Consider the following 12,652-nt stretch of genomic DNA (forward strand, 5'->3'; position numbering starts at 1 on the left):
ATCACTTACACATTTAAAAATCTACTTTAGAACCATATCACTTAGAACCAGATCTACTTTAGAACCAGATCACTTACACATTTAAATATCTACTTTAGAACCATGTCACTTACACATTTAAATATCAACTTAAGAACCATATCTACTTAGGACCATATCACTTACACATTTAAATATCTACTTTAGAACCATATCACTTACACATTTAAATATCTACTTTAGAACCATATCTACTTTAAAACCATATCACTTACACATTTAAATATCTACCTTAGAACCGTATCACTTACACATTTAAATAAGGTTATTTTCAGGCTTTGACAGCTTAAAAGTATCAGAAAAACATGTGATCTGACAGTTCACTTAATATCATGCTTTCCTTTGACAAGTGCTCAGTGATATTAAGCAGATTTCACAGTAATTTAGTGTAGTAAGCTCAGTTCTACATTTATCATCAGGATTCTGATGTCTTTTAAACTATTATTAGATTTATTCTGTGAGATTAAATCTCACACCGACTAGCACAAGTGTTAAAATATTTCACCACTTTCTAGATTAAATTGTGCCAGACAGAAAATTGACAGTAGTTGGTTGTAGAACAGTTCATACCTGGCCACGTTTTTGTAGATAGCACTCGTTGTTTCTTTCAGACAGATCCTCAGACGTGCCTGCAGGTCGGGGCTCTTCTCACTCATTGAGATGGTAGTGTTGAAAAGCTACAAAACAGCAGTGGATTACATTTGAGGTTCCATTTTACTTTTTATTAATAAACTTTTTTTTTTTTATATCACACGTTTTTTCAGTCACTTCTCTTAATATCATTTCATAATTATCATACACCAGCTGTTCACAGTTAAACCTATGAAACAATGGTGACCATTTTCGAGATGCCCGATTATGCTATTTTCACACCTTTCCCTTTTGTTTGTTTGTTTGTTTGTATGTTTGTATGTATGTATGTATGTATGTATGTATGTATGTATGTATGTATGTAAGCCTGTATGCCTGTATGCATGTATGCATGTATGCATGTATGCATGTATGTATGTATGTATGTATGTATGTATGTATGTATGTATGCATGTATGCCTGTATGCCTGTATGCCTGTATGCATGTATGCATGTATGCATGTATGTATGTATGTATGTATATATATATGTATGTATGCCTGGATGCCTGTATGTATGTATGTAGGCATGTATGCCTGTATGCATGTATGCATTTATGTATGTATGTATGTATGTATGTAAGCCTGTTTTAAGGCTTCCAGGTGCTATATTGATGCATGCATATGTATGTATAGTATTTATGTTTTCATTCCAATAGCTGTTTTTTATGTTTTATCTTCCTATGTTTTGTCGAAGCTTATGTTGTCCGATTTTTACGTAACCTACGGTAAATAAATTCTTCTGTATCTTGTATCTTCTTGTATGTTTATCAGTTATAAATATGTCTCAATTAAAGCATTATTTATAAAAAGTACAACAATCTAAGTTTATATAAAGTGGTTCATTTCCACACATAAAGTGTACAGCACATTGAAATTGTTAGTTGTTGGCTGTGGTTACCTGTTTGAAGTACTTCAGTGAGAACTGATACATTGGGTCGACCTCGCCCATGTCGGCCACGACAAAGTACATGACGGAGCCACGCGCCGCCACTGGGATATACTTCTCACGAGCTGTGTTTATTTTCTCCTCTGTCACCTCTGCCTCAGCAAGACGCTGCTTTATCACGCCTGAGGTCACCTGGGAAAGTTCAAAGGTTATATATATATATGTGTCAATGCCTGGCAAAGGTCAAAGGTTATATGTCAATGCCTATCTCTAAAATGAGAAATTCCTACAGGCATACTAATGATAAATGATGTCTTTACTCCCCTAAATGTCAATTAAACACATTTTACTTTTGCCTTTTCCATCGATACATGATTCAGACCTTTCGTGACCTACAGCTCCTTTGGGACCCCCAAACCCAGATGTCCTTCAATAGTGAATCCTTTACTCTGACACCTTCACGTCTCCTGAACTCCTTGGTGACCCCTGAACTATTGGTGACCTCTGACCTCCTAACTTGCACTATGTTGCCTGATGATCACCTACAAATTATGTATTCATGTGCTCCTGATGTATCCCAAATTTGTAACTTCTTATTGAGCCCTGACCTCTTGGTGACCCCTGACCTATTGGTGACCCCTTAACCCCGACTCCTTAGAAACCCTTTAACCCTTGAGTCCTTAGTGACAGCCGACCTGACCTTTAATTTCTCCATATTGATGAGTTCCTTATGACCACTCACCCCCACTTCATTGTAACTCAACAACTTCTTTGTGACCTATGACCCCTACCTTGGACTCGTTAAGTGTGTTGATAAGCTCCTCATTGTCCAAGATGTTGCCCTCTGATTCGAACAGAAGCTTAAGAATCCTGTCCTCAATGGCCTTCAGCTGGTTCTTGTCGGCGTTGATTTTCATGATCAGTTGATTTCTCTGTTCCTCCAAGTCTGGCCTCTCTAAGCCGACCACATCCCTACAACCAAAGATCACCAAAGACCATTATTACTAAGATAATCTCGATCATTTCTCCAGTAAAACAATATCCTGTATGCAGGGAAGTTTTTTGCTGCAGTTTAACTCTGGTTTTTTTTGCTTTCCATAATGAGGGCAAACTTATCTAAACAGTGAATACAATAAATAGCATACCATATATGGTAAGGACATGTGATGGGGGTAATTGACACTGGGCGTCTTTGGATTATACCGTTGAATGGCAAATATCTGACGGGGTGAAAGTTTCCCTGTGAACTTAATTTTATATTTTACCAGGCATTAAATTGATTAGCTCAGTTTTTATTGCATGCAAACAATTAATAAAAAAAAATCCTCTTGCTGGTTTTAAGTCCAAAAAACTTCCTCTTGGACAACAACTGACCATAAGGATCCCCTTCTGCAATGATATTTTTTACATTTAAGTCAATATTATTTATGTCAGTTCAACAATAAATCTATTGACCTCATACCAAGTCAACGACTGTACATGGTACACTGTGAGACATACAGACAGACAGATGGTACTACCTAGTGTGACCTACACTAGTAACTACACTGTCAGACATACAGACAGACGGATGGTACTACCCAGTGTGACTTACCCTAGGAACTACACTGTCAGACATACAGACAGACAGATAGTACTAACTAGTGTGACCTACCCTAGCAACTACACTGTCAGACATACAGACAGACAGATAGTACTACCTAGTGTGACCTACCCTAGTTGCTACACTGTGAGACATACAGACAGACAGATGGTACTTCCTAGTGTGACCTACCCTAGTAACTACACTGTCAGATATACAGACAGACAGATAGTACTAACTAGTGTGACCTACCCTAGCAACTACACTGTCAGACATACAGACAGACAGATAGTACTACCTAGTGTGACCTACCCTAGTAACTACACTGTCAGATATACAGACAGACAGATGGTACTACCTAGTGTGACTTAACCTAGTAACTCCACTGTCAGACATACAGATAGACAGATGGTACTACCCAGCTTAACTTACCCTAGTAACTACACTGTCAGACATAGAGACAGACAGATGGTACTACCCAGTGTGACTTACCCTAGGAACTACACTGTCAGACATACAGACAGACAGATAGTACTACCTAGTGTGACCTACCCTAGTTGCTACACTGTGAGACATACAGACAGACAGATGGTACTACCTAGTGTGACTTACCCTAGTAACTACCCTGTCAGACATACAGACAGACAGATGGTACTACCCAGTGTGACTTACCCTAGGAACTACACTGTCAGACATACAGACAGACAGATAGTACTACCTAGTGTGACCTACCCTAGTTGCTACACTGTGAGACATACAGACAGACAGATGGTACTACCTAGTGTGACTTAACCTAGTAACTCCACTGTCAGACATACAGATAGACAGATGGTACTACCCAGCGGGACTTACCCTAGTAACTACACTGTCAGACGTACAGACAGACAGATGGTACTACCCAGTGTGACTTACCCTAGTAACTGGTCCTCCAACCCTTGTTTGGTCACAGTGAAGTTGATGATGGTCACTTTGATGCAAACTTCAGGGAGGTAATGGGGGTTGGTCATCTTAGACGTCATGTAGAAACGGAAGTTACGATCGTAGTCAATATCGCTGTCACCCAGACGGATCAGCAAACGTCCACCCTACAACAGTCATGTAATGGTCAGTGTTGTAATTTATGTAATGGTCAGTGTTGTATTTCATGTAATGGTCAGTGTTGTATTACATGTAATGGTCTGTGTTGTATTACATGTAATGGTCAGTGTTGTTAATCTTCAAAGTTCAATGTGAAAATCAATATCTCAATAGTTATTTACATTATATCAAAAGTAATATTATTTCATCACAAATTTTAAATATGAACACCTTTGTACCGATGATTCCGTTGCATTTGATATTCTCTACCATAGAGTGTTTTAAAAAATGCTTTTACTTAACAAAACTATTATTGTCTTGGCTTTGATTTCATGAAATTTTTTGTTTTAGGATTTTTGTTGACTATCGTCAGTTTCCCCATTTTAATAAACTAGACAATGTCTGTAAGACAAATGCCCCCGCTCATGGATGGGACGGGATGGGACGGGATGGGACAGGACGCGACAGACATGGGAAACACTTTATGCCCCCCATTTTATGGCGGGGGCATAAAAAGCTTGCACGTAATATTCAAGACACTTGGACCTTACACTTGTTCTATGAGACTCACCGACATAAAGGTCTGTTTGAGGAGAACAGGCTCCAGCGCGGGGTCCAGTGTCTCGCCCAGATCCTCACACAGGACTGGCATACCAATACGTATACAGTTCTCCAGTGTCCGTAGGAAATTAGCGTCGGTCAGCTTGATAAACTTCAGGCCATTCTTAGCTTCCTTGTTCCTAATCCAGCGGTTAGCCTGAAGCACAATCAGCATGCATGAATATTTTGTAGTCGAATTTGCTAAACTGTTTTACATGTTTCTGTTTAACAGTTTTGCATCCAGTTGGCTAATTTGCTTATGTTCAGACACAAAAATTAGCATACATTTTTTTATTTCTGAGAGAGAGAGAGAGAAAATTTGGGTGGGAGGTTTAATTGCTGGCACCCATCCTGTTCCCAGGACATTTGTCAAAGTGGGGAGGGGGCTAAGTGAGTGGGGGCTTGGTTGTGGTCAAATATGGTAAAAACCTGTTCATGTACTGACCAAATACAGGTTGAAATGTGATATATCAATTTCAAGTGAGGGGGACCATATTAACTCATTCACCCCTAAAGTTTCATAATGAACTATTCCAACCTTTGAATTGGAAGAGTTCAAATGTGTCTTCAGGGAAGAATGAGTTAAAGTTAAAACTTAAATACAGCAAAATATGAGTTTTCTTTTTAACAGTGTATCTCTGTGACATAAACTATTTTTAAAAAGTTTTGGATTTCTTAACCAATGATAAATGATAACATACAATCACAGAAAAAACAGGACTTATCTTTCCTACATAAAATGTATTGTTCGTAACATCACACACTCCATTGCGGTCTATACCTGTTCCTGCGGATCTATCATGAGGGGCCAGCGTCGGCCGCGGGTCACCAAGATGGCGTTCTCTGTAGACAGTTGATCCTTTGGTAGACCGTCCATGTTCCACTGTCGGATCTCGAAGGGATCAGCAAGAATGGAAATGATGGTCATTCCAGAAGTGACTGGGATCTCCATCTCCTGACAGCGCTCCGTCCAGCCGGTCACCAGTTCCTGTCGGTATGTCGCTGTAAACGCCCCGTAGTACGCCACACAAGCCGCGGACACAAACACGTCTCCAACAACATTACCTATCTGTTTATTAAATTCCTGTCAAAGAACAAAACAACAATTCGTCAACACAAGGTCAGTCAATTTGAAATGTTTCCCTTTTTTCCCCCTGAATTTCATACGGAGATATAGGATAATCAGAAAGTGCAACACAGTTGTTTTCAAATTTTCCAACCTGTATGGGAAAAAAAGTAAGAAATAAATTTAGGATCAAGAATGACTGCTTTAATATTTATTTTATTGTGTTCCCTATAGGCACTTTGTAATTGACTTTTAATTTTCTATCAATTTAATGTCAGTTAATAAACAAAGTTTGAAACAAAATGACTCCCCATCACAGTTCCCTATACTGTACACTAGTACTGCTACCCATGACCTGGTAAGCTGGGGTCGACACCAACAATAGTCCTGGACTAGTAGACTAGTGAATCACCTAACCTAACTGGTCTTTTGGACGTGTGAAAAATATGATTATAAAATATGAATGTTCCTTTTTAAAATTTAGAAAACTGTTTAAAATAAGATATATTGCATGATAATTGTCCAAATGTTCCTAAAACTTCACCATTTTTTTATGGCAGTATAGTTACTCTTAGTCCCTTACAGTCGATTACGTTTGATGTTTTGTGCTGTAGATCGCGATGTTTCCTTATCAGGAAATCTTGGACTAGTTATATTGACAAAGTATTAGGAAATAATCTATTCAACTAGTCCTGTGGACTACCTCGCAAAACAGGTTAGTGTCTTACCCTGGTTAGGGGGTTATATAGCACATTTGGTGGCTAAAAATATTTTCTGATAATTCATGTTTTATGATTCATTTGCTAATATAACACCCCAGGTGGACAGGAACAGTCGTTACAGACACGACCAAATGGACGACTCACCTTGACAGTTTCATCCCACCTCACTTGCTCGTCACCCAAAGCTGTCGTCAGCTTGGCAGCTCGTTTGAGACGGGACGCTGTCTGAGCGATATTGCGCTCCAGTTTCTGTTTCTCTGAGACGCTTTCATCGTAGATCTTCTGCAGCTCTGCAATCTTTGCCTCCACAGCAGCCAATTGGTCCTGTTTTTCTTTCAACAAGGACATGACAGTCTGAAGTTCTGATTCAGCTGCTGCAAGTCTGCATAAAAAACATTGCATTGGTTTTGTTAGTGGCTATCATAAGACCCTCAGTTTCTGTTGTGACTCTTCCAGACTCTAAACACAAATGATTATTTTTTCATTGAAATAAATAGGGACATTCTAAACACCATCATTTTAACTTTCCCTTCTTTTGGTGCTTCCGTGACCACAAACTTGAAAAATCTTTAACAAAATTCTAAATATTTTCATGAGACAAAAAATATTAAAATCCAGTAGACGTATTCTGGGGATGAAAAACTAAATTATGCCCATTATCCCTTTCATCCCTATGTAACTTTCATAGACTTTACATGCATTAATGTATGAGTCCATTATGGTCTAAAGTGGTGACAGGGTTAATATATTACTTACTTTTGTCTTTTTGGCTCCACAGTCTTAAACACTTTGGAATAGCAATCCATGGCTAGCACCCACATACACATAGATTTACAAGCCTACAAGAGAGCCAATCAGAGTTCAAGGTCAAACAAACAATGAAAGTCATTTTGTTTCTTTTTCTCATTCATACCAGGTAATATATATTAGGACATTTTTCACCAAAGTGTAACATTCAAATTTTTTGTCCATGCATGGTATCTATAGAAATGCAAGCCACAGGCTAATTAATAAATACTGTCTTACATATATATATAATTAAGTCAGATATGTTTTTCATTTCGTGTAACAAGTTAGTTTCCTTATACATGTACTGATAATAAAGACGAGTATAGCATTCCTTTTGGACTAAATTTATAAACGGATTCAGAAAAGGGAAGTGACTCCCCACAAACATAGATGTGATTAGTTAGTTGGGACGTTAATTTTGTTTTTTAAATTCCAAGTTTATAATAGTGGCCTGTTTTAGTGGCCTCTGTTACCTTTGACACTTTCTCCACAGTTTCTGGGACAAATTTCGGGTTCTCGACATATTTCTTCAGTTTCCTAATGGTTGACTCCGAGATGCTGTCTTTATCATAGTTCAACATGTTTTTTAGGAAGTTTGAGTCGCCCAACACGGATTTGGCTGCTGCCCAGTCTGTCCTGTAGATAAATCGAAAATACTTACAATATCACAATTTAATTCTCTTACCATAATTATATACCATTTGATAAAGCGTTTCGTCAAACTAGAATAATTACTCTACCGTGTTTGTAGGTGTCAACCCTCCCTCATTAGGAGGGACACTCACTCATGGAAGGTTTCAGAGGTTGACACCTATGAGTGTTTACAATACATAACTATACAATTTATACAATAAATGAATGCAGTCAATTTAAGTAACAGGTCCTAAGCCACCTTGCTAATACCTCGAACTGTGTGCATGCCAGTATGTGTGCTGGAGAAGTATTGGAATTCTATTTTGTGTTGGGGCCATGCTTCCAATGATATCTTTTTATTATATTTTTGCCAGTGAAATATCTGATTCTATCAACTTAATAAAACTGCTATCTTTCACACTGTGCAAATATCAAAAATTATATTACTTTTTGGTATTGACCAATCATAACGGTATCTTCTATTCGTTGCATTCAAAGGCAACAAGGTTTTGTTCAAATTCAAATGAGGCGATGGTAGAATAAGTGGTTGTTTTGGTAAATGTTTGGTACATACACTTAAGTATTTCCATAAATATACAATTAATAACATTTTTATAAGCAATCATACCAGAAAATAGCAGAAAACGTCAGAATTGCGTTGAGTATCCCATTCAAAATGGCGCACAGCCTTGTTGTCAAGCGTGACATCATTAGAATATGGCGCTAATTATTATGCTTCTGATTCCCACCCTTTTTAATGCATTACATTTTTCATGTTTTATGCTTTAAAAATTTAATAAATAGAAAATGTAATGGCGTCTTCAGTTATAACAAATATGTTTTACTCGTGTGGCTAATATTTTGATAATTTTCACTTGTGCGAAAAATGTCGAAATATTAGCCACACTCGTAAAATATATTTGTTATTACTGAAGACACCATTAAATATCTTCTATTTCTTTCATAGACTGCCACATATCTTGAATGTTACGGCAATGTCACTGTAGTGGCCTCCCCAGACAATTTTGCAGTCTACCTCAGTTATTGAAGTTGTGTGGACAGAAGAAAAATATTTTCTTGAAAATAAATTGCTGAGTAAACCGCAGCCATCTTGGAAGGTGGAAATGTTAACCAGTTGACAAAATCTGCTTGTAAATAATGTAAATAGTGTAAATAGTGTAAATAGTGTAAATAATGTAAATAGTGTAAATAGTGTAAATAATGTAAATAAACAACTATTGTTGAGGTACTTACTTTGCTCCCATCAGGATACAAACAGCCTCCATCACCGTCTGCACCAACTCAGGGGGTTTAGAGAAGACACGGATCTCAGAAATGTCATTCTTGTCGAGGGAATCCAGAGCCTGCAGCAGCAAGTTAACAGGAATTACAGCTATACTAATGTGTACAAATATAGACATTATATTTACATCTCTCCCTTCGTCAGCTCAGCAAGTTAACAGGAATTACAGCTATACTAATGTGTACAAATATGGACATATAATTACATCTCTCCCTTCGTCAGCTCAGCAAGTTAACAGGAATTACAGCTATACTAATGTGTACAAATACAGACATTATAATTACATCTCTCCCTTCGTCAGCTCAGCAAGTTAACAGGAATTACAGCTATACTAATGTGTACAAATATGGATATTATATTTACATCTCTCCCTTCTTCAGCTCAGCAAGTTAACAGGAATCACAGCTATACTAATGTGTACAAATATGGACATATAATTACATCTCTCCCTTCGTCAGCTCAGCAAACTCTGACTGCAGATAAATTAGCTTACATGCACCATAGAATATGTTTAGTGCCAACTGCGTTCATACTACTGTATATACCGTCAAAATGACAGGAGGGTACTAAAGTATAGATGGTATATCTATAAACATAATGATTACAAAGGTGACCTCTGACCTTTACGGAAGCCTCTAGGGCGGGAAGGGCTTGGTCCAAATCTCTCTGGGCGTCGTCTGCGATGGCCTGGGTCTCCTCAGCTTTAGCCTTGGCTGTGGCCTCATCTTCCATGACAACTTTACGCACCTAACAACAGATTTGACCAATTCAATCTAATTTAAATACCATAAAGGGAGTGTTCTCATTTTTTATAATCTATTGAAGCATAGAATGAAAGTATGTGAATTACAATGTATTTATAAATCTGCGAAAGCACTTAGGGCATTGTTTTTTCATGGGTGGTTGGGTATTTTTTTTGTAGGTTCTATTCAATCTCTGGATGTTCAGCCTAAAATTACGACAGCGTTACCTTGTCCGCAGACTCCTGGTCCACCACTAGACGCTCCATCAAGTTGTTTGTGTCGAGCGACTTCTTCTTCAGCTCTGGCTCGAGGGCCACCAGCTCCTTCTTCATGTTGTCAACCAGATCGTTTGTCTCTAGGAGCTTGAGGAGACCGTTTTGGACACGATCTCGAGCATTCCTCAGCGACCTGGATCAAACAAACACAAAATGTTAGTTAAAACAATTCTGAAAGCCACCCTACACAACAATAATTAGTTGTCATCTTGACAGTGAACACAGGTGCAGCTTCATTGGTAATTGAAATCTCAAACCCATTCGATATATAAATTTATTTTGCTAAGTTCAGTAAAAGAATAAGATAAGCCAAACTTTTACATGTGTAATAAATGATAGTCTTTTTATAACAATTTAGATATGTTCAGTGTTGACATAGTCTGGGCATTCGAGGAACCTGTTTTTAGCAACCAAATGTCTTATTTTCTGTGACATATTTTCCAGTGTTCCTTCGAAGGTTGCTGATTAGGACAAGTCTTTTGTTATTTTAATGATTGGGTATGATTTTAAGACTGGAGTTTGACAAGCACCTGTAAACCAAAAAACTTTCTTCCATTTAAATATTTTCCCTGTCACTAGTAAAATCAATATTTGTCCCGCGTTAATTCGTATTTCATATTTGGTTTTACAAACGATCTGCTGGGTACTCATACTCGCTGTCATGATAAATTTGCTGTCTTTAACTCATTCACCCCTGAAGACACATTTGAACTCTTCCAATCAAAGGTTGGAATAGTTCATTATGAAGTTTCTGGGGTGAATGAGTTAAGGAGGGCAAAAAGTGGAAGTTAAACTGCAAAATTTTCACAATTTACAGTATTTTCCTCGACAGAGATGGACAACATACTTTGCTTTTTCGCCCAGCATGCTGAGGTAAAGGTTGATGAGCTCCAAGTAGCTGGTGGGCGTGGTGTAGTAACGTCGCTTCAACTGGGCGTAAAACCGCTCAGCCATAGTGCTGACACTCGTATGAATTTCCACACACATCTCAGCGATGGACGTCTAAGGTAAACAACATACAGACAAATCACCAAATGTGAAAGATTTTAACCTAATAACGACGGTCAGATAAGTTTTGTATTTTAACCTGATCATGTTCACATAACATCATTAAAACTTTGAAAAAAAATATTATCCACTGCTTTGATTTGCCATTCATAAATGGAAAAACTGGGTATTTTCTTATTTAATATTTATTGTTTAGCCTTAAATTTGACTTGAATTCTATTGACAGAATACATTCATTTAGATATTGGTGTTGGAATAGTTCATTATGAAACTTCAGGGGTGAATGAGTTAATGAAAAAGCTGAAGTCAAAGCTACTAAACATTTGTGATTATACTTATGTTATATTACTAAATGTACTCTTTAAAAAGTAAGTATGTATAAATTAATATGTACCGACAGCCACGTAATACCAACCATGAACAACCCACATATTTGTGCAAAATTCAAACCATTACAGATTTACTCATGTGAAGGAAATTAATTCACTCACCCCTGAAATTTCATAATGAGCTATTCCAACCTTTGAATAGGAGGAGTTCAAATGTGTCTTCAGGGGTGATTGAGTTAAGGAAAGCCATTGAATTTAATCAAAAACAATTTGTCCTTATTATGAATTATGAATGACATTTTTTAAAGGGTTTACAATCGAGAATATTTATGATACCAACCTTGAGTTCATCCTTGCCAAGGTCAACATTTTCAAAGAAGGACTTGGACACACCCAGCAGAGCCTCCCTCGGCCACTCAGTGAACCAATCAATGGTGCAACAGTTTACGAGGGACGGGAACATTCGACAACGCGTACGGAACGCATTCCCCACAGGACTCATACACAACACAATGTGCAGGTTATTCCTAAAATAGAGTGTAAAACAACATGTTAATTTTGAATACATTAGTTTATAGCTCATTAACCCCCGAAGTTTCATAATGAACTATTCCAACCTTTGAATTGGAAGGGTTCAAATGAATCTTCAGGGTTGAATTAATGAGTTAAGGGGATAAAAAAAAAAAATCAAAATAGGATATTATTCAAATTTTACACAAATTCTTCATCGATAAAATAAAAAGTAAAATTTCCTACATATTTCTGACAAGAAACAAATTTCCAAAATTTTCTCTGGCTTCATATATTTATTTATGGGATCATAGTTAAAATTTCATATTTCATCTAACTCATTCAGCAATATCTCTCTATTCCCATTAGTAATACTGAGTTGATTATGTTAGATTTCACTTTTAGAAAATGTGCTTGGTCTCTTGCTTGATATAAAAAAATCACCCCCCCCCCCCCCC

General features: G+C 37.4%; 1 protein-coding gene across 3 annotated transcripts in view; it reads right to left on the minus strand.

Annotated features, from left to right (window-relative positions):
• The window catches only part of LOC110451033 (dynein heavy chain 6, axonemal-like), a 75,522-nt gene that overhangs the window by 17,899 nt on the left and 44,971 nt on the right, over positions 1 to 12,652 (minus strand). For all 3 annotated transcript variants that reach the window (XM_021498868.1, XM_021498870.1, XM_021498869.1), the window contains 14 exons: positions 12,025 to 12,211; positions 11,195 to 11,349; positions 10,300 to 10,480; positions 9,951 to 10,076; positions 9,281 to 9,390; positions 7,867 to 8,029; positions 7,361 to 7,443; positions 6,749 to 6,986; positions 5,598 to 5,900; positions 4,788 to 4,973; positions 4,052 to 4,224; positions 2,349 to 2,529; positions 1,570 to 1,749; positions 610 to 716 (listed from right to left, as the gene is read on the minus strand). In XM_021498868.1, coding sequence (XP_021354543.1) covers positions 610 to 716; positions 1,570 to 1,749; positions 2,349 to 2,529; positions 4,052 to 4,224; positions 4,788 to 4,973; positions 5,598 to 5,900; positions 6,749 to 6,986; positions 7,361 to 7,443; positions 7,867 to 8,029; positions 9,281 to 9,390; positions 9,951 to 10,076; positions 10,300 to 10,480; positions 11,195 to 11,349; positions 12,025 to 12,211 — 2,373 coding nt within the window. The remainder of the gene's footprint in view (positions 1 to 609; positions 717 to 1,569; positions 1,750 to 2,348; positions 2,530 to 4,051; positions 4,225 to 4,787; positions 4,974 to 5,597; positions 5,901 to 6,748; positions 6,987 to 7,360; positions 7,444 to 7,866; positions 8,030 to 9,280; positions 9,391 to 9,950; positions 10,077 to 10,299; positions 10,481 to 11,194; positions 11,350 to 12,024; positions 12,212 to 12,652) is intronic.

This window comes from Mizuhopecten yessoensis, unplaced genomic scaffold (assembly GCF_002113885.1).
Source record: "Mizuhopecten yessoensis strain PY_sf001 unplaced genomic scaffold, ASM211388v2 scaffold5737, whole genome shotgun sequence".
Lineage (NCBI taxonomy): Eukaryota > Metazoa > Mollusca > Bivalvia > Pectinida > Pectinidae > Mizuhopecten > Mizuhopecten yessoensis.